Genomic DNA, 23,374 nt, shown 5'->3' on the forward strand with positions numbered 1-23,374 from the left:
ATTTAGCTTATTTCTCACATCTTGGCATTACAAGTGATGTCTGAAAGAGTACTTATGCGTATGTTGTTTCATATTATACGTGCATTTGTTTTATACTTCAAATATTTGGCAATGTGTAAAATTTTACTGTCTTGACTTTGTACATGGGATTTTTTGTTTATATTGGTGTTAGAAACAAAATAGATGGCAGTGTTAAAATAGATACTATAAGTATTAGAAAAATCAGGAATTTGAGCTAATTATGAAAGATGACAGTTCATATCAGTGAAAAACATATATTTTAAAAGCAATCCATTGTCATTTTATAGCAAGGAAATTAAAGTTCGAGACTACTGAAACTGAGATATTAGAATTTTTAACACTAGTTTTGAATTTTTAAAACAATTAGACTTAATCATAGTTTAGCTTAATTTATATATGAATTAAGTATGAAAATAATAGTGACCACAGCTAATATATATCTTTTACTATGTACTGGGTAATGTGCTCAATAATGCATAAACTTAAGTTGTTTATTTGTCATGAGGTGTACCTATAATTATTTTTCCATTTATAGGTGAGGAAAATGAGGTAAAGAAATGCTAAGTGATGTGCTCTTACTTAGACAGGTAGTAAATAGCAGAAGCAAGATTTGAATCCAGATAGTCTTCATTATAGGGCCTGGGCTTTTAATGACAATGCTACTATACTTCTATTGGGACTCACTATTAATTTTCTATATCAAGTTAGCACTGACCGAAAATCTTTATGACTTTAGATTCTGAGTTCTTAACTACTGTGTTCTATTTTTTCCCTAAAAGTAGTATAAGATATTATGTGGTTGTTACATCACATTTATCATAAGCATTAGTACAGGATTGGAATTCCATTCATAACAGCCACAGCATCTAACAGAGCATCCCTTCTATGCCACCATTCTATGTGTACCATATTTTTGAGCCATTAAAATTATTTATGTTCCTGTTTTTCAGTGGATGATTCAGCAGCCACACAAAGCAGCAACATTTTTTGGATGCATTGGGATAGATAGATTTGGAGAGATCTTGAAGAAGAAAGCTGCTGAAGCCCATGTGGATGCTCATTACTATGAGCAAAATGAGCAAACAACAGGAACTTGTGCCGTGTGCATCACTGGTGACAACAGGTCAGTGTAATTCCAAGGGAAGGTTTGTACTAATTACATATTTAAACAATAGTAAAATCTGAATTCCAATCTGAATTTGGAATTTAGATCTCATGAAACTTGAATGTTTTAATAACTCTTCTTCCTTGGGGCACCTGGGTGGCTCAGTCGGTTAAGCCTCCAACTTCAGCTCAGGTCATGATCTTGCGGTTTGTGAGTTTGAGCCCCGCATCGGGTTCTGTGCTGACAGGTCAGAGCCTGGAGCCTGCTTCACTTTTGTCTCCCTCTCTCTCTCTGCCCTTCCCCCGCTCACGCTCTGACTCTCTCTCAAAAATAAATAAACATTTAAAAAAAAAAACAACTGTTCTTCCTTGTATCATTTTCTTTTAAAAAAAAAATGATCCTTATTGTACCTGCTTTTGTATTCACGAGGAATATAGAATGAAAAATTTTTTAAGTCTATTTACTTATTTTGAGAGAGAGAGAGAGCATGAGCAGGGGAGGGGCAGAGAGGGAGGAGCAGAGAGAGAGAGAACCCCAAGCAGGCCATACACTGCCAGCATAGAGCCTAATGCAGGGCTTGAACCCACAAACTGTAAGATCATGACTTGAGTGGAAGTCAAGAGTCTGAAGCTCAACTCACTGAGCCACCCAGGCACCCCTGGAATGAAATTTTTGAGACTATCAATTTCAGTCTCTAATTTTTATAATTAAGATCAGAAAAGGAAAATAAGGAAAACATTTCATTTAATGTCTTGTAGCTAGTTTCTTGCTGGAACTGGTATGAAAAGAATGAATGATCTTTTCACCATATCCTTAGATTGGAATATTCAGATACATAGACATATAGACACATGTATTTTGCAACATATATAAAATACTCCATTATATCCAGTGTCCTACGAACTAGGTCATCTAAAGCATTTCTGGCAAACAGTCATCTATCCATATCAAACAACTTCAGTCATGGATAACGCACCACTCAGAAAACAATCCATTACATTTTTATGCAACTTTACTTTTTAGAAAATTCTTCTTTCTATGAACTTGAAATAGATCTCTCAGGAACTTCCCATACATTAGTTGTATTCCTGCCTTTTGCAGCTACACAGAGGCTTTTCTTCAGTATATCCTTGCATTATTACCATGTTGCTCATCAGCATCTTTTCTCTCCTTTGCAAGGGAAAAGCAAAATAACTTCTCTAGCTGTTATATTGTTAAAATCAGCAACAATGATCTCTTTTTAAATAATGATTTACTAGAAATTTTACCTTCCTTATACCTAGAAATATTTAGGGTGTCCTCCTACATTCCCTGTCTCCTTTCTTACCCTTCTTTCCCTCCTTTCTTATCTGCTGCTTGTCTTCCTATATTTCCTCCCTTCTCTCTTCTCTTTGCTCCCTTCTTCCACTTTCTTACCTTTGGTTGTTGTTTGTTTGTTTGTTTGTTTGTTTGTTTGTTTGTTGTTTGTGCATTCCTTGATCTTTAGCAAATGTATGTGAAGGACCTGACAGTTTTATGTCCAGTAGTTATTGAATAACTAAAAATACAACTTCTTAAAAACAATTAGGGTCCCAAAGCCATGTTTAAACTTTTCCTATAATTTTATTTTTTGTGTGTAGGAGAACTTGATCATTTTAAGGTTTTAAGAAATAAAACCATTTATTGTTCAAACATTGAAATATACTTATTTATACTTTTTCCCTTTTAATTTTTCCTAAAGACAACTTTAATATGCAGATACAGTTTTCTCATTAGTGAAAAATAGGTCAGATTTTGCCTTTGATACCACTTGGGGTAGTATGAAATTGCTAAATTGTTTTTGTATGCTAAATTGGTATTTAAAAGAGCAGTTATGATCATATTAGCTCTCCCAGATGTCAAAAGCTTAATTAATATACTAATATTATGGTTATGGTGATCAGTAATGTTCAGATGATGTTAGAAGTGAAAAACTAGGGGGAAACTCTCACTATCAAACTTATTATCAACTAAATTGTAGAACCTAATATGTTTAGATAAATTGTTTTAGATACGGCTGGTCACTCTTAATATCACTATCCAAAACCCAGGAACCAAAGAATTTGGATAATGCAATATTCTTCTTTATTCATGTTCTCATTCTCCAAACTCTGAACCACAGTCACTTGGATAGTGAGAGTACTTACATTTTAGAGAAATAGTGTAGTTTACTATCAAAGAGTAATTTTATTATCAAAATAGAAGTTAGTAACTGGTACTACAAGTGTTTGCTTTTTATTTTTATGTATAATTATTTCTGTCAAAATTTTGCTAAAGTCATGACTACTAGAATATGTTTTAGGAGTGCCTGGGTGGTTAGTTAAGCAGTCAGTTAAGTGTCCGACTCTTGGCTTCAACTCAGGTAATGATCTCACAGTTTGTGAGATCAAGCCTGGTGTTAGACTCTGCATTGACAGTACAGAACCTGCTTGGGATTCTCTTTCTCCCTCTCTCTCTGCCCCTCCTGCTCATGTGAGTGCACACTCTCTCCCTGTTGAATAAACTTAAAAAAATAAGTTTATTATTTTAGGGAGAGAGTGAGAGAGAGACAATGCAAGCAGGGAAGAGGCAGAGAGAGAGGGAGAGAGAGAGGATACCAAGCTGCTTCGCACTGTCAGCGCAGAGCCTGACATGGGCTTGAACCCATGAACCGTAAGATCATGACCTGAGCCGAAACCAAGAGTCGGATGCTTAACTGACTGAGCCACCCAGGTGCCTCTAAAATAAAATATTTTTTATAAATTGGGCCTAATTATTCTTAACTTTGTAATATAGTAATATTTGCATATAAATATATTGATTCATACTGTTATTATTTTTAATCATTTAATCAGGCATAAATTTGAATTGATGTATCCTGAAGTAGTCAATTGGCATATGGATGAGTAGAAATATGTTTTGGAAGGGAATTAGTTTTTTTTTTCCTTAACAGAAGAACCAACCATTTTATAAAAATCTCAAGTGATGAAATGATATGTCTATATTTTTAACCATAACTGTTCCCTTGTGAGAGTGAAAAAAATGGCAAGTTATTTTCTAATTCCAGAATCAGAATGAGGAAGAAAATATTTTTATTGATTTGTATTTAACCTAAATAATTATTTTATTAACTGTATTTGTTGTACAATAACCAAAATTACTATCTGGCACTTGTAGCAAGATTTTAAATGCAGTGTCCTGCTTAGATTCTTCAGCTGCAAAACTGGACCAGTATAGGGAGTTTTCGTCTAGAGAAATTAATTTTAATTTACTCCAATCTTTAAAATGTATTGGTTTGCAAATTAATATGTCATAGTAAATAGGGCCTACATTTATATGTGTGTTTTGTGAAATTAATCCCATACCTGGCTTTTAAAGCATTAGGTTAAACAATGTATATAACATGTTGATAGTTAAAAACTGAAGTTTTTGTATATAGGTACATATGTTCATATGTCTTTTTTTGCATAACAACATAGTTTAATTTCCTAACTGCATTTTAAACCATTAAAATATAGGAAATGGATAATGTTATCATTTCAGTACCAAAGGAAACAAATTCCAGTTTTTCAAAATAGGTGGTAATAAAACAAGGATCAATATCTCTATTTATCTCAAAGGTAACAGAGAAGTCTCAAAAAGTGCTCAAAACAAATTTAATTTTATTTACATTTATAAAATCAATGTGTAGCAATTAAAAAGTTAAGAATTATGGGAATGCAAGCTGGTGCAGCCACTCTTGAAAACAGTATGGAGGTTCCTCAAAAAACTAAAAATAGAACTACCCTACGACCCAGCAATTGCACTACTAGGCATTTGTCCAAGAGATACAGGCGTGCTGTTTCAAAGGGACACATGCACCCCAATGTTTATAGCAGCACTATCTACAATAGCCAAAGTATGCAAAGAGCCCAAATGTCCATCGATGGATGAATGGATAAATAAGATGTGGTATATATATATATATATATATATATATATATATACATACATACATATATATATACACACACACACACACAATGGAGTATTACTCAGCAATCAAAAACAATGAAATCTTGCCATTTGCAACTATGTGGATGGAACTGGAAGGTATTATGCTGAGTGAAATTAGTCAGGCAGAGAAAGACAAAAATCATATGACTTCATTCATATGAGGACTTTTAAGAGACAAAACAGATGAACATAAGGGAAGGGAAACAAAAATAATATAAAAACAGGGAGGGGGACAAAACAGAAAGGACTCATAAATATGGAGAACAAACTGAGGGTTACTGGGACAGTTGTGGGACGGGGGATGAGCTAAATGGATAAGGGGCACGAAGGAATCTACTCCTGAAATCATTGTTGCACTATATGCTAGCTAATTTGGGATGTAAATTTAAAAAAAAATTTTTTTTTAATTAAAAAAATTAACAATTAAAATGTAAACCAAAATTTGCAAAATGTAGTGTTAATTAATTTTATAGAAGTACATGACAACTTTAACTATCGTATTACAGCCTAATTGCTTTTTGTTGTTGTCTTAGGTCCCTTGTAGCTAATCTTGCTGCTGCCAATTGTTATAAAAAGGAAAAACATCTAGATATGGAGAAAAACTGGACATTGGTACAAAAAGCAAGAGTTTATTATATAGCAGTAAGTATTTACCTAATTCAAATTTCTGGTACATATTTACACTGTTAAGTATAGTTTTTTAGTGGATATACGTTTTTAAATAATTGTCTTTTACTTATCCTGCAAATTATTAGCCCATGTCAATGCATATATTGGAATCATTATTATAAATACAGAATAGAAACATGATCATTCCATGGTAACATTATTTGTATTACTTACATTCAAGTCTACCTCTTTTTGGATACATTATACATAGATGTGTCTTAGGTAAGTATCAAATTCCATATTAAATCAGTTTCTTAAGATCTTTTGAAGTAATTCTAAAAATTTACATTTTATATTTTCAGGCTGCTTGTTGCGAATGATGCATGCATTGTGTGGGAAAATAGTAGTAGTATAAATATTCACTGCAAACAGAGCTTATTTGCCTAAAAAAATCTTAATTGCTGTTTATTCCATAGTAATTACTATGACATGTTTTAATTTAATATTTCAGAAACATTGATTGTGACAAATCTCTTAAATCTGGGAATAAGGGCAGCATGTAATTTGAATTATTAAATATTCTGACATAAAAATAATTGGTTAAGGGTTCATTTCTAAAATAAGATGGTACTAAAATTTCCCTGAATTAATCACCCCATGAATTCCTTGTTTTTATTTAATATGAGTTAAATGTGCCTTATCACAAATAAGTAGATACCTACGAGAAATTAGAAGTACCTCATATGCATATAATATATGGTTTTGGTATAACAGCTGCTGCCATTCACTCACTACCTGAGCTGTGAAACAGCTGCAAAGACGTGTAAAAAATTGATTATCCAGTAGTAACATGTTTATTGAAAATATAATTATTTCTTTCAGTCTAGTGTTAATGTCTCCTACAACATGTTTATGTTCACTGCTTTAGGCTTTACAAGGTTATTATTGATTCCTCTATAAGGCAAATCATACCCCTTTATAATGTCAAGTAAATTCTTACGTTGAGAGGATTATATACAGGATGTTAGCTCTTTTGACAGTATGTGAGAAAACATTTCAAAAATTAAGAAATTTTCCCTCTTCATTATCTTCTATTTTATTTTTCTAAAGGGCCTCATTTTTTTGTTACTATCTTGGGTGCCTGTTTTGTAGTGTGGTTCTTTAAGGGGAATTTATATGCTATTTCAAACCATCATGCATTTGAAAATCTGATTTTCATAGAACACCTGGTTTAAAATTTGGCATTATTTATGTTATTTATATTGGCTATGAAGTATGATAATATATTATGGTGGAAAACTACATTTAGCAAATAATTATAATTCTATTTTGATATATAGCAATTGGACTCCAAATTATGAGTGGAAACACTCAGTCTTAAACAGTTATGTATATTTAACATAGGCCAAGCTTGGATGAATGGAATTTTTATGGTAGTATAGACCCAACTTGCAAACAACTTAGAGTTTTTAATAATTATGTACCATAGTGCATGTAGCCAACTTTGGGCAAATTCAAATTTTTATAATATTAACAATTTATATAAGTCCAGGTTTATATAAAATGTAGAGCGCTCAGTTTGGGTCAAATTAATAAAGAAGATTGAATTATTTTTAAAACTTGTTAAAAATAAACAGCCAGAAACAAATACCAAACATGGATTCCAGTTGATATCTCTGAGCTGTTAGCCCTTAGTTTCTATTTCAGCAATTTTGTAAAAGGAATGCTGTTTTACGTTTCCAGACAAGTTGATAGTTTGCTGAGAGTTTGGCTATTTTAAAATAGTTCTGAAAATATAAGAGTCATAAGGGATACCTGGGATGCTGTATATTCTACAACTATTTTTTTTTTTTACTGTTTGTTTATAAATGTTTATTTGTAAGAAAGATAGCATGAGTGGGGGAGGAGCAGAGAGAGAAGGGGCACAAAGGATCCAAAGCAGGCTCCACGCTAACAGCAGAGAGCCCGATGTGGGGCTTGAATTCACAAACCGTGAGATCATGACCCAAGCCAAAGTCAGATGCTTGACTGAGCCATCCAGGTGCCCCTGTTTATTTTTGAGGGGGTGGCAGAGAGGGAGACAGAATCCCAAGCCTGCTCCATGCCGCCATTGCAGAGCCCAACACAGGGCTTGAACTCCCAAACGGTGAGATCATGGCCTAAGCTGAAACCAAGAGTCAGACACTGAACCTACAGAGCCATCCAGGCACCCCTCTACAACTATTTATTTTGATATTAACTAAGTACATAATGCTTATTCATTAAAATCTGTGAAATCTCTTCTGAAATGTAATGTTATGTGTACAAAGACATAAAGACATTCTGCATTTCTTTTATTATTTTTTAAATTAATTTTTTAAGTTTCAAGTTATTATTTAAATCCTAGTTAGTTAACATACAGTGTAATATTAGTTTCAGGAGTAGAATTTAGTGATTCATCACTTAAATATAACACCTTTGCAGTTCTTTTAATCCTTTAGTTTACTTCAAGGTCCAGACATCCAGGATAGTCTTTTCCTAGCATATCCTCAAACCACAAGTTTAGATTGAGTAGATATATCTATACTTATTTCAACAAATTAGGTGGGCTCCTCCATATTGGTTCTGTCGGGTCGGCAATCTTCTCACATTGTCATTATAAATAGCTGAGGTTTAACAAGTTGAAATTCTGGGAACTCTTTGATTTCAAAATTTCTTGGCCTGAGGAAGCAGCTCAGTGTATCTATTCAACGAATTTCCATAATTAAGACATCTATGTGCATTATGTAAAATAAACCAGATCTACATACTCGGCTCTTCTTTCCACTATTCCATAAATAAATAATGCTCATGAGCATTAAGAAAACCCAAAACCTTGATTGTCTTTTTGGTCACATAATTCAGTGAACTTAACAATGCAGAGTTCACATCAGAAACTTCACTGATAAAAGCTAAAATGGAATACGCATATACCAACATTTTCTTTTGGTTTAAGTAAGTGTTTACATCTTTTTTTTTAACCTTCATAGGAAGTGTTCCAATTATGGCATGTAAACTCAGTTTTTCCATGTTTAAACCAAATTCCTCAGTTCTTTCCTAGTATGTGATAAGGGATTACAGTTATGGTGACAGTTAATTATATTTTTGAAAATATAAATTCCAGGTGCTGTTCACCTTAACATCATATTCTCTTGCAAGAAATACTTCTTTTAATAGCCTTTTGAAGGCTATGATATTTAGGAAAGATTTATGAAAAAAATTAGGAAATTGGAGCTATTCATTTTTCTAAACTATGGATTTCCTTTTTAAAACAATATTAATGTTATGAAAAATGAGAAAATTAGCCCACAGCATTTTATCCTGTTCTTGATTTTTTATACTTATATTTTTATTTTATCTTTGCATTTTTAGTGTTTTAATATTTGCATTCTATTCTATAGCCATAATACTTACGGTCTTGTTTCTATATTTAAATGAGTTTGGGGCGCCTGGGTGGCGCAGTCGGTTAAGCGTCCGACTTCAGCCAGGTCACGATCTCGCAGTCCGTGAGTTCGAGCCCCGCATTGGGCTCTGGGCTGATGGCTCAGAGACTGGAGCCTGTTTCCGATTCTGTGTCTCCCTCTCTCTCTGCCCCTCCCCCGTTCATGCTCTGTCTCTTTCTGTCCCAAAAATAAATAAACGTTGAAAAAAAAAATTTAAAAAAAAAATAAATGAGTTAAATGCTCAACCACCACCAAGTATTTTACTCCATCCTCCTATTTCTTTATTGTTTATTTTGATATCCCTCATTTGGCTGTATTTTGTCATTTTTATCCCAAGGAAGGACTCAGAGCTGCTCTCTCTCCTTGAGATTTTATTTACTTCTTACTGCTTTATATAAAAATGACAACTTATTTGGTGTAATACAAAGTACTTCTTTGTAGATATTGGTTTATTTCCTAGCACTTTCTATGGGAAACCTGAGTCCAGGTTGGTTTTTATTTCTGTTCTTTATTATTTCCTTATTTTTGCTTACTTTAGATTTAATTTGCTCCTCTTCTACTCTTCATCCTTCATCCTCACCCCCCCCCCCCGCCATTCATACTCCATCTTTGCTTTCTTTCTCAAGGTGGAAGCATAATTTATTGATTTGAGACTTTTTGCTTTAGACCTTTAGTGCTATAAAATTTCTCTGTGAGTATTGATTTGGCTGCCTCCCACAAATTTTGATATGTCATGTTTTCATTTTCATTCAGCTTGTAAAACTTTCTACTTTCTCTTTTACTTTCTTCATTGACTTGAATTATTTAGAAGCATATTGTTTATTTTCTAAATATGGATATTTCCCAGAGATCTTCCTTTTACTACTATTATGGATTTGTATATTCCTCTTTGCATTTCTATCAGATTTTTCTTCAATGTGTTTGAAGCTCTGTTATTAGGTCCATAAGGATGTAGGGTTAATTATATGACCCATTTATCATTTGAAACATTTAATCCTGGTATTATACTTTGTCCCCACTAATTATTCTGTCTGATACTCTGATATTAATATAACCAATTCAACTTTTTTTTTTTACTATTAATATCTTGGTATATCTTTTTCTACCCTTTTGCTAATAATCTATTTTGTGTCTTTATTTTTTTTTTATTTTTTTTATTTTTTTTATTTTTTTTTTTTTTTAAATTTTTTTTTTCAACATTTTTATTTATTTTTAGGACAGAGAGAGACAGAGCATGAACGGGGGAGGGGCAGAGAGAGAGGGAGACACAGAATCGGAAACAGGCTCCAGGCTCCGAGCCATCAGCCCAGAGCCTGACGCGGGGCTCGAACTCACGGACCGCAAGATCGTGACCTGGCTGAAGTCGGGCGCTCAACCGACTGCGCCACCCAGGCGCCCCAAGTGTCTTTATTTTTTAAGTGCATCTTTTGCGGTGCCTGGGTGGCTCAATTGGTTAAATGCCCGGCTCTTCATTTTGGTTCAGGTTATGATCTCACAGTTCCTGAGTTCAAGCCCCATGTCGAATTCTCTCTCCCTCTCTCTCTACCCCTCCCCTGCTCACACCCTCTCTTACTCTCTCTCAAAATAAATAAGTAAACTTAAAAAAAATAAAGTGCATCTCTTGTAGACAAGATTTTGTTGGATCCTGTTTTTTTTATCCAGCCTAAAAATGTCTGTCTTTTAATTGGGATGTTTATACCATTCCCATGTAATATGATTATTGATATGATTAGATTTAAGTTCATCATCTTGGTGTTTGTCTTCTGTTTGTCTTCTTTGTCCTTCATTCTATTTTTATTCTGTCCTGCTTTCTTTTAGGTTAATCCAGTATTTTTATTTCCATCATTGGGTTAATATCTCTTACTCTTTATTTATTTTTTTATTTTAGTGACTGCATTAGGGCTGATAGTATACATCTTCAACTCATTATTGTCTGTGTCCATTTTTTTTTTTTTTTTAATTAAGTAAGCTTTGTGTCCAGTGTGGGGCTTGCACTCACGACACTGGGATCAAGAGTCACATGCTCTCCTGACTGAGCCGTGTCTTCCTTCAAATAATACTATATCCTGTCACATATAGTATAAAAACCTTACAATAGTATACTTCAGTTTCACCTCTCCAGGTCTTTATGTTATCACTGTCACGCATTTTCCTTTTTTAATATTTTAATTGGTTTTTTAACATAGCTTTATTAATATATAATTGACATACCATGAACAGACAAATTTTATTTTTACTCATGTTATAAACAGTGTAACATTATTTTTGTTTAAATTGTCAAATATCTTTTAAAGAGATTTCAATAATTTAAAAAACCTATTCATTTAATTACCACTTCCAGTTCTCTTTATTCTTTTGCTTAGAATTAGATTTCCATCTGGTATAATTTTCCTTCTGCCTAAAGAACATTTTTAGCATTTCATATATTTGGGTCTGTTGGTGATGAATGTTTTCAGTTTTTGTATGTTTGAAAACTTCTTTTTTCCACCTTTATTTTTAAAAGAGATTTTTGCCAATTCTACTTTGACAGTTTTTTTGTCTTTCAGTACTTGAAAAATGTTGCTTTACTATCTTCTCTCTGAATTGTTTTTTTTAATAAGAAATCTGACATCCATACCTTTGTTCCTTTGGATGTAACATTCCACATACCCCCAACCCTGGCTGCTGTTAAGATATTTTATTTATTACTGGGTTTGATCAGCTTGATTATATTGTGCCTTAGTGTATTCTTTTTTATATTTCTTGTGCATGGGGTTTGTTTAACTTCTTGCAGCTGTGGATTTATAATTTTTATTATTTTTGGAATGTTTTCAGCCATTATTTTAAATATATTTTATGCCCAGCTGCCCTTCACCTTTGGGTCTCAAATTACCCATGAAGTTGTCTCCGTAGCTCAGTGATGCGACCCTTTTCATTTTTTTGGATACTTTTTTTTCACTGTGTGTTTCACTTTGGATTGTTTCTTTTGCTATGCCTTCTAGTTCACTAATATTATCTCCTATATCTGAACTGTCATTAATCCCATCCAGAGTATTTTTCATCTTATTTGTTGTTTTCATATCTAGAAGATTGAATTGAGTCTTTTATCTCTTCTTCGTCTCTACTTTGGACACATAAAATACAGTTAAAAGAACTATTTTGATATCTTTCTCTATTAGTCTTTACATCTTTGTCAATTCTGGGATAGTTTTGAGTGGTTAGTTATCCTCCTTATTAAGAATTGTGTTTTCCTTTCTCTTTATATGTTTAGTTATCATTAGTTTTCATTGGTAAATTTTATTGAGGTTTATTCTGGGATGCAGTTATGTTACTTGGAGCAAATTCAATATATTTGGGTCTTGCTTTTATGATTTGTTAGGTGAGTCCAGAGTAGTACTCTTTTAATGGCAATGGTTTCTCAACCAGGGACAATTTTCCCCCTTCGGGACATTTGGTAAAATCTGGACATATTTATTATTGTGATGAGTGAATGTTCCTACTAGTAAATATAAGACAGGAATGTTGCCAAGCATCCTGTACTGTATGAGACAGCACTCCACAATAAAGGATTATCCATTTCTAAATATCAGTACAGCCAAGGTTAAGAGACCCTGGTCTAAAGCTAAACATTCCCTATTACTGAAGTGAGACCTTCCTGTGCTCTATGCAGTGCCACATTAATTATGTTGTAGATGGTGGAAATAGGCACTATTCCCAGAATTATGTGTGCCCCAAGTACTGTTTCCTCTAATCCTTTTCCCTCTAATTCTTTTGAATGACTCATTCCCAGGCTCTGATCTGATGAATGTTGATAGAGGAATCCACTGTAGGTTTCCAGTATTCTCTGTAAAGTTTTCTCTTCTCTGCTATTCTTGCCTCTGAACTCTAACTACCCAGTTCTTCCCACCCTCCACTCTATCTCCTTAACTCCCTGGGCTCTCTGTCCTTTCCAGTTTCTGCTTATTGTGCTGTAGCCTGGGAACTCTCTCAAGGCAGTAAGCCGATTCTATGTTAGGGCTTGCCTAGATTGTTTTGCGACTCTCAAAGATCACTGTTTTTCATCCTTGATGTTCATGGTCTTAAAAACTATTGTTGAATGCATCACGTTTGTTTTTGTTGTTGTTTCATGCTTGAGGATATATCCAGTTCCTGTTTCTCCACTGTCTTCTGCCTTGCATTTTTTTTTAGAAAGGAAGTCATTCTTACCATTGTTTCTCCTTATCTGTCTTTTTTCCTCTAACTTCTTTTAAGATTTTCTCTCTACCACTGGTTTAAGCAATTTTATTATGATGTACCTTGGTATAGTTTTCTTTATGTTTCTTGTGAATGTGGTTTGTTCAATTTAGAAAATTTTCTGTAAATATTTTCTCTTCCCACCTCCATCCACTTTTGGAAAGTCCATTTAATATTAAGCCACTTGAAATGTCCCTTACCTTAGTGATACTCATCTCATTTTTTCTCTTTATTCTTCATTTTATATAATTACTATTGCTATGTCTTAAAATCATTTCTGTTACAATATGCCATGAATCACATCCAGTGCATTTTTTATCTCAGACATGATAGTTTTCATCCCTGGAAGTTTGATTTGGACCTTCTTCACTCCTGCCATGAGTACATTACATACTCATGTTGCCATCTGTCATTTTTAACTTAGGTAATGTAGTTATAACAACTGTTTTACAATCCTTGTCTATTGGGGTGCCTGGGTGGCTCAGTTGGTTGAGCGTCTGACTCTTGATGTAGGTTCATGTCATGATCTCACTGTTTGTGGGTTCAAGCCCTGTGTGGGAATTTCTCTCCCTTTCTCTCTGCCTGTCCTCTGCTCGGGTTCTATCTCTCTCAAAATCAATAAATAAACATTAAAAAAAAAAAAAACTGCAGAGCACCTGAATGACTCTGTTGGTTGAGCATCCAACTTCAGCTCAGATCATGATCTCATGGTTCATGAGTTCGATCCCCGTGTTGGGCTCTGTGCTGACAGTTCAGAGCATGGAGTTTGCTTCAGATTCTGTGTCTCTGTCTCTCTTTGTCCCTCCCCTGCTTGCGCACGCGTGCGCGCTCTCTCTCTCTCTCTCTCTCTCTCTCTCTCAAAAATGAACATTAAAAAAAATATTCTTGTCTATTAATTTTATTGCATATGTTTTTTTTTTTCTCGTTCTTACTTTGGCATTGGGTTGTTTCCTTATGCACATGGGAAACCCCTACAGATCTCCAGAGTTCTCATTTCATACCTATTCCTTCTAGCAGCTCTGGTCTGTCCAGTATCTGTCCTTGCATTTGCTGGCCACCTTGGCCTCCCCAAATGGAGACGAATGACTCTCCATAAGGCTCTCTCTGTCTGAATTGCAGTTTGAAAACTCTCTTCAGGGAGTAAGTTTGAACAATTGTAGAAGTCACGTGATTTTTGTCCCCTTTTTGATTATTATTCAGTGTCTGAAAATTGTTTCATATGTTTTTTTTAACCATTTTTATAATTGTTTAAGATAGGAGTATAAATGTGTTCCCCCATTTCTCCATCTTAGTTGGAAGCTGCAATTCCCAGGCTGATTTTTCTTTTACCTTTTTTAGATGACTCTTTTTTTCTATAAGAAGCCCTAACTTTCTCTTTGAATTTGAACTTGTTAATAACTTAACCAGGATTTATCTCTGTGTCCATTGTTATATACTGACTTCTGTGGAACATGTTATTTATTTCAAACTGCAGATTTAGTTCTCAGTTAACCCATTAATTTTTCTCTTTCCCTGTCTCCTAATTTCATTTTTCCTTCCTTGAACTATTTGAAAGCCAGAATGACAAAGTCATCATTGTAAGGAGTAACCAAGTAACAGCAAAAATTTCAAGTTTTGCTGAGAAATAAGTTTTAAATTGGGTTTGAGGTTGATTCAGCCTAATAAGCTTCTCAGACTATTATTCTAGATTCTATAAAATTATTCAGTTATCATTTTATCAATTAAAAATAATTTTTAAAGTTCTCAGCTAATAAAATAAAGCTGTTCAACTGTGTATAATTACTAATGTTGTAGTAATTTTTTCTATTTTCAGGCAGCCCTTTATAGTGTTTTAAACTATATTGTTAATACAGTGTGATTTTGCATAGAAATCATGCATTATTTCTAATAACATTTTTTTTTTTGAGGAAAGGTTCCAAGTTTCAGATACTAATCAGCTTGCAAATTGAGGCTTATCATGGGAAAACTTTTAAATTCAGAGATTAACAGATATTTAAGAAATAGGTTTAACAAAAGGTTTCAGTACCTTTTCTAACTTACTATATATAAATTTAGCTAGATGTGTGGCCCTTTTTACTGACTGAAAATTCAGCACTTTAAATGAAAGAATAGTGAATCATACTTTGTCAATCATTAAGAATATAGAACTTGTAGTTTCAATTTTCTTTTGGCAACTATGTTTATTTCCTTCTTTCTGTGATTTTTCCACTTCCCATGGCTGATTACAGATCTTTCTTTTTTCCTCTTTATGTTTATTTTATAACTCTGTCTTGACCACTTTTATCTCTTTTCAGCCTAGAATCATACCATTTTGGGAAACAGCGTTTTTGTGAGAGTAGGGTGTTAAAAGGAAGTGTTACTAATGTTTGCTTCTGGAATAAAAGGAGGTCTGATTAGAGATGAGTGGAAGAATCCTGATTTGGAGAAGTGTACAACTAAGGAAGAAAGAGAGTTCATATTTGGAAAGAAATAGGAGTATTTGTATATAAAATACAAATAATAATCAGTAACAGTTATTTGGGTTTTATATCTCTCATTTTGTTTGGTCTGATTCAATTTTTTACTAAAATTTTTAGTGATGCCATGAGTAATAATTTATCTTAGTGGAACTGTAATTTAGACTCAGTTATAATCAAATATCTTTGTCAGTTACTTGAAAGCAATAACTAATGTTCTTAAAATGAGTTATTGTGATAAATTGTAAAAAATCTAGTCGAAGAGATCATATATTTGCAATTTTTCATATTAGAAGTATTTCTATGAATGTTGGTTGACAAATTAGAATGAATGTATAATAAAACATAATTGTTATTTTTTTAAGATTTTGTTATCCTTTGGTAATATTTACCAAAAGATATGCTTACAAGTCAAAATTGGTTGAAATTTTAAAATTTATTTTGATTATGCTCAAAATGTAGTATGTATCATCTGATATTCATAGCTCTGTTGTGAAAAGATTTGAAAAAAGTTCTAGTGAAAGTGAGTGAATTTTTCTTATAATGGTAACCTAATAGAAACTGGAGTAATGTAAAAAGAAATGAAAGATAACTATTACTTTAAATATATGTTTGAGGGGCGCCTGGGTGGCGCAGTAGGTTAAGCGTCCGATTTCAGCCAGGTCACGATCTCGCGGTCCGTGAGTTCGAGCCCCGCGTCAGGCTCTGGGCTGATGGCTCAGAGCCTGGAGCCTGTTTCCGATTCTGTGTCTCCCTCTCTCTCTGCCCCTCCCCCGTTCATGCTCTGTCTCTCTCTGTCCCAAAAATAAATAAACGTTGAAAAAAAAAATTTTTTTTTAAATAAATAAATAAATATATGTTTGAGATTTATACTCTCCCCCCCCCCCCGCCAAAAAATCTGGACAGTTAAAGATAGAAAAGTTTTACTAACTTATGGACAGTAACTTAAACTCATTGCCTTAAATCTTACTATACCATGGAAAAAGGCTTTGTAATGTTATCTTTTGAAAATTGTACTGTTATAATGAATATATTTTGGCAGAGTAAGTAAACTAATGGAATTTAAAAAAATTGAAGCTATTTTGTAAATGACAACTGATTTAATAAGTCACAATTCTTAACGAAACAGAATTTAAAACACTTTTTTGGAATTTATTAATCTTTACAATATTCTTCTGAGATTATTACATAAGAAGATAGGATGGTTGAACTACCATAGACTTTTCATTTTATCTGTGTTCTAAATGCAGTTTTTCAACTCTTATGTATTGGAATTCTCATTATATTGGTCAAGTCAGTGATCATCATTTGGATTTGTTCCTATATTTTTAACCATCCTGTTCTGTACTTCTTCATTAACTTCAGTAGAGGTTACTATGAATTGTTAAGTCTTTATTTGAAAACAGCTTTGCAGGTGACCTAAAGTATTATATTTATAAATTCAAAAATAAAGCAAAGAAATATGTGGAGGTTTATTTTCCCTCTTTTGAGCATTTCGTGTTTGTGTATAATTCCCTGACATTTAGTATACCCAAATCTTTATCATAACGTGGTTTAAAATTTTATGTGCCAAATTGTATACTTTCAAGTAAAGTCCAAAACTGTGTGGTAAATAAACACATTTTTCTTTAGCTCAGATACAGTGTAGAGAGATTCAAGAAAAAGACTTATGTTGCTTCTTAGGTGTTAGCATTAGAATTTAGTTTTTAACTTTATAAAGAATTCTTCATATATCTATTAATGTTCAGGGAGCTGCCCAAATGATTAGTGTTTTTACTTCTTCCTTAATAGGGATAGTCTTTGATTCTTGATAGAAAATTTTCAAATGAGAGTGTGATTATAGAAATTCTATTTGTATTCATTTCTGATTTCTCTAGAATTTTTTTTTATTTTTTTTTCAACGTTTATTTATTTTTGGGACAGAGAGAGACAGAGCATGAACGGGGGAGGGGCAGAGAGAGAGGGAGACACAGAATCGGAAACAGGCTCCAGGCTCCGAGCCATCAGCCCAGAGCCTGACGCGGGGCTCGAACTCACGGACCGCGAGATCGTGACCTGGCTGAAGTCGGGCGCTTAACCAACTGCGCCACCCAGGCACCCCTCTCTAGAATTTTTTTGAGGGGGCATGTTAAATGCTAAAAACAGTATGAGATTTTTGGACTAATGCTTTGTGATTTTTATAGATAACTATATTCTCCAAGTTGTACGATTTACTCTTTTATTCCTGTTATTTTTGTCAAGTCTTATTTTGGCAAGTTATCAAATGTAAAACTCAAGGAAAGGGAATCTATAGGATATTAAACTAAGATTATTTTGGGGGCTTCTGGGTGGCTCAATCAGTTAAGCATCTGACTCTTGTTTTTGGCTCAAGTCGTGATCCTGTGGTTAGTGAGTTTGAGCCCTTCATCAGGCTCCATGCTGCACACCTGTGCAGAGCCTGCTTGGGATTCTCTCTCTGCCCCTCTCCCACACTTGCTCCCCGCTCCCCAAAATAAATAAACTTAAAAAAAATTAAAGTAAGATTAATTTTAGTGAAGTAGAATAATCTTTTCACTTTGTAGAACTAAGATAGTATTGGTTAAAGAAGTTTTGAGCTCTAAAGATAAATATTAGACATTTTTGTGTTTTGGACTTGTGGTGTTATAATGAAGCCCTGGAGTTTTATGTGAAGTTGGAAACCACACTATGTGCTAATTGCCTTAGAATGGTAAGAAAATAAACATGTGTATAGCACTTAGTTGTTAAGACAGTAGGCCCTTACACAGAGCCCCAAATGAATTAACAAACCATCTACTGAAATGTTTCCACTTCCATTTACTTTATTTATATATTTCCGACCAGTCAGCAATTGCTTGGGAAGATGGAATATTTACTAAATCTCTTTAATAAACATGATTAAGAGAGGGAAAATTTATAGACATTATGATGGCAGTGTACATTTTTATGTGTTGTCATACCATTGGAATTGTGTATAACCTGGACATAAACAGTGTAGTATCTGTATGTATAAGTGTAAATGTTTTTCAACATACTTTCTGTACACATAGAGGCTTTATAGCTTATATGACTTAACCCATATGTTCTGTTGTCACTATTCTCGATAAATAAAATTGGCTTTAATCTTTTTATAATAACTTTATGAGATATTTATATACCATAAAGTTCATCTGTTTAAAATGTACAATTCGATGATTGTTAGTATATTTACAGAATTCTGCAACCATCACCATACTCTAATTTTAGAGCATTCACATCACCACAGAAAGAAAGAAACTTTGTACCCATTAACAGTTATTCTCCATGGCCCTTGGATTCCATCTTATTTCTACATCTGTCATAATAATTTCAATGATATTCAGGTATTATGATTATAAATGATACAGTTGTTCCTAATTAGAAAAATAATTTATGTCTTTGTTTTTTGATATATGTAATGGAAGTCATAATAAGTCTATTTTGATTTCTTGCTGCTACCTATTTCTCTTTTGCAGACACTTTAAAGAGGGTCTTTCAAGCTTTTGTTCTCACTTATTTGTTCTAGATACAATATAACTATGTTTTGGGGTCAGTTCTTTAAAATACCAATTTTTTGTTCGAGTGGATGACATATAGTAGATGAAGTTTTTTAAAAACTTAAAAATGTGGTAAAGTGGGATGAAAAAGAAAAAAACAGTTTTCTTCCTTCCAGTACTTATTCAGGAAGGCAAGTTCATATATAAATTCATATTGCTGTTACTCAAGTTCAGACCATACAGGTTTCACAGCTCTTTAATACGGCTCATTTTACTCTAACATCTTGTGTCCATCATGTGTTTTCTCTCTACCCCTTGGAAATAGCTTCTAGAAGCTGGAGGGAAACCTCTAGACTTCTAGGATATATCCAGACTGTCTTTTTCTCTGACATTGTCCTGACATTAGCAAATCCCAGATAGTTGAAGATGTTATGAATGATAGAATGCTGCTTTTCCAAATTGCATTCTTCTTCTTCTCTATACAGATGAATGGCACAAATTTTTCTAGTCATTTTTTATATTCCTTTTTGAAAGTATTTCTTTCTTCATTCTATAAAGAATTTAAGACCACACTGTATTATTATAGTATTGTTAAGTTTAAAGGATATGAAGAAAGTCACAACCAAATAAAATATAAAATGTAAAATAACACACCAAAAATTTCCTGGTTCAACTTTTCCAGGAAAATACACATATAGTAAAGTAAAAGAATGCCATATATTTCATTATTCATTCCTCAAAAATATTTTTACACGTACATGGTTTCTTATAAGGTTAACATTTATTTCATTTGACAGCTATAATAAACTAAATTCAAATTTAAAACAATATTTTACTTGTGAATATAGCTAGCATTTCTCTGGTGGCTTGATATTCTTAGAGTAGTGGTTTTTAATCTTTTCTTAGTTTTGAACTCTCCCAGAAAAAATTATTTACTCACAAATTTTTCATTTAATTTTTGAAAGTTTATAGACTTCAAAAGACTTTTTGCTAATTCTTGGAGCCCAAGTCAACAAACTCTGTCATAGTAAATAGTGAATTAAATTGATATTTATTCTAGTTACAGTTCCATAATTAAAAATGTCCAGTCTGAATTTCTAAAACTTTTCTGATTGTGAATATATATTTACTTTCTTATTTCAACTAAGAATTGATTTTTGTAAAAATATATTAAAGTGGAGAGTCAGACTCAGTGGTGAGATGATGTGGTTTCAGGCCAGTAATAAACAGAATTCTATAACATCATTTAAATATCTGTAATTTGTTTTCTGTCTTCTAAAAATGTGTGTATATTTTAACTACCTTAATATAACAAAGACCTTTTAATTTTATTGCTCCTTTATAAATATTCCCTACTGTCATTTTTATTTTAGTCTGTCATGGTGGTCAGTGTGATATTTTCATGTAGACTAGCATTTTCTCTTCCTCATGTAAGCTGAATTGGGACTGTACTTTGTGGGAAGTTTTTTATAAAGTGTGTAGACATTGGTAAGAATCGGAATGTCCACTGACTTATTAGTTTCACAGATGCTTCCATAATACTTAGTGTACTCTTGGGTATATTAAATTATCATATCCTGACAGCAATCCTGAAACATGCCATTCTTATATAGCCATTTTTCTGAGAACTAAAGCAAGGTATCAGCGAACCATATCTGACATGCCATGTTAATTTCCATAACTATTATTACTGCAGTTGGTAGTATTTCTAAGGCATAAAAAAATCTTAATAAACCTACCAAGTAAAAAATGGTAAAATACCTACCTTACCATTAGGTTTCCAATTATGACTTCCTTCAAGCTCAATTGACTCATTTCAAACATAATTGTAAATATCTATATCCTGCTATCATTTTTCTAAAATAGTTATTTAGGTATACAGTATATCAAAACACAATATTTTGAATTATTCTGTTTTCATTATGTGTAGTGTTCATATTGTGAATGAAAACCTCATTCTGCCATCTCATATTTACATATACACATGATTTTTGCCTTAAGTAGAAAAGAAACAGCTGACAGATACATAGGTTAATTTGCTTTTTAAAATTACAGCAAGTTGTTCTGTGATTCTTTTGTGTGTTTGGGGCTATTTTGTAAAGAAAGAATTTGTCAAGTAACATTTAAGGGACATTAGCCTTTTCCACCCCTTTCTAAATAAACTTAAACAGAAATCTGTCAACTCAAGAATAAAATATTTCTTTATAAATTCTCACCTGTAAATTATTGATAATGCAAGGAGCACCTTTTTAATCCTTATATCCCCCTTCCCCTCAACACAGCCTTTAGATTGTAGATAAACTTCCCAGCTCAGTAATTAACTGAGCTCAGTCATTGCACCCCATATCATGTGATTTTTTTTTTCCAGTGGAATACATTATTAGAGCACTTACACAGCCAGTCTAGCTGCAGCAGCCCAGGCGGCAACAGCAGTGCCATTTTTCACAAAGAAAATGTTGAACAGGAGCCAAATGTTTGGTGGCAGTCTGTTGCTAGGAAATCAAGGTCCTGAGGCGATTAATGACAAAGCAAGCAATAACAAGAAGGCAGAATTACAGATTTAAAAGAGAAAAAAGTGGTTGGTGTTATAATTACCCAAAGAAATCCGCACTCATTAAATTGGCTGTTTTTATGATTGACTTTAATTGGAGGTTAGCTCAGATATTTAGCTCCTTTCCCACCCCTTTAAACACACACAGGCACATAATCTGTAGAACTGCAGACTTGTTTTTCTAAGCATTGAGAGGAGCTTGCCCTGTAATTTGATCCCCACTGACAGATGCATTTTCTATGCTGCCATTTTGAATTAACCTATTGTAGAACAATTTTCTTCAGCCCTGTTGAATAAAACATCCAGTCTGATTACCTCCGATGGATTTGATAGAGTAAAAGAATGTACTTCTCATTGAAGTAGATTGTTTTCATGGACTCTACTGATTTTGAACTTTGCCAATAAGCACAATCATTTGTAATAAATTTTCAAAGAAATTTGTGGGGAAAAGGTAATGAGAGTCACCGTTTTATAGTTTAATGTTTGGGCACCTGCATTAAAACAATACTATTTTTTTACAAGATTGTTATTTTTCCAATAAGATGTTCAGAGGCATTGAAAAATTTTTTCTGAACAGTATTTTATTCTGAACAGTAAAACAGTATTTTAATTAATTAAATGTGATTCAAAGCACTCAATTGTAAAAATATTTTTCTTACATAAAATATTTAAAATGATATTAAGATCTGCCTATTTCAATCAGTCTTTGATTTGTTTAAAAAAATAATTGCTTTATTTAAACTTTCTGGGATTTGATAAAGCATATTACCAGAAAAGCATTGATTCGTTTTCATGTACAATACCAGAGGAAGCATCACAATTTATTTACCTTTCAGAAGCCTTAAGAATAGTTACATGATGCCACTGCTTTCCAGATTTCTAATCAAACCCTGGAACAAAAGAGCCAAGCACATTCTATCTGACAATACACACACTGCTAATCAGATGCCAATGCCAAGCTGTCTGCTTTGTTAAATACTTAGCTTCCTAGAGGCAGGAAGACAGCTGCTATAAGTATGATGAAATTTGGTAGTTCAATCTATTTTTACTACCCTTGGGCTACTAAGATAGTGTTAATTTAGACCACCCCAATTGGTACACTTTAGGGAGTTTTTTAAAGAGTTTGTAATTAAAATGATAAAACATCATTATTACATTGAAGACCTTCTGTAAGTTTTACATTTGGCAGTTACCTACTGAGATAACCCCAGCATGTAATTTACAATGATGTAATGGTTGTAATTGCATTTTGGAAAAAAAGGGAACTATAGGAGACAAGTACTTCCTTCAGAAGTGTTTTGATATGGGATTCGATTTCATTTAAATCTACTTCTGTCCCCAGATTGCTTACCTATAATTGGCTGGAGCAGCCATAAACATTAAGGTACTATACAAATATTTTTTTTAATGTTATCAACACAGACACTACCACCAGGGGGAGAAAGCTAAACTTA

The 23,374-nt window shown here is 33.2% G+C and overlaps 1 protein-coding gene across 4 annotated transcripts in view; it reads left to right on the plus strand.

The window, feature by feature from the left end:
- ADK (adenosine kinase) overlaps nucleotides 1-23,374 on the plus strand; it is a 537,819-nt gene that overhangs the window by 259,777 nt on the left and 254,668 nt on the right. For all 4 annotated transcript variants that reach the window (XM_043598129.1, XM_043598131.1, XM_043598130.1 and 1 more), the window contains 2 exons: nucleotides 972-1,144; nucleotides 5,653-5,761. In XM_043598129.1, the coding sequence (XP_043454064.1) occupies nucleotides 972-1,144; nucleotides 5,653-5,761 (282 nt within the window). The remainder of the gene's footprint in view (nucleotides 1-971; nucleotides 1,145-5,652; nucleotides 5,762-23,374) is intronic.

The sequence above is a fragment of the Prionailurus bengalensis genome, chromosome D2, assembly GCF_016509475.1.
Source record: "Prionailurus bengalensis isolate Pbe53 chromosome D2, Fcat_Pben_1.1_paternal_pri, whole genome shotgun sequence".
NCBI lineage: Eukaryota > Metazoa > Chordata > Mammalia > Carnivora > Felidae > Prionailurus > Prionailurus bengalensis.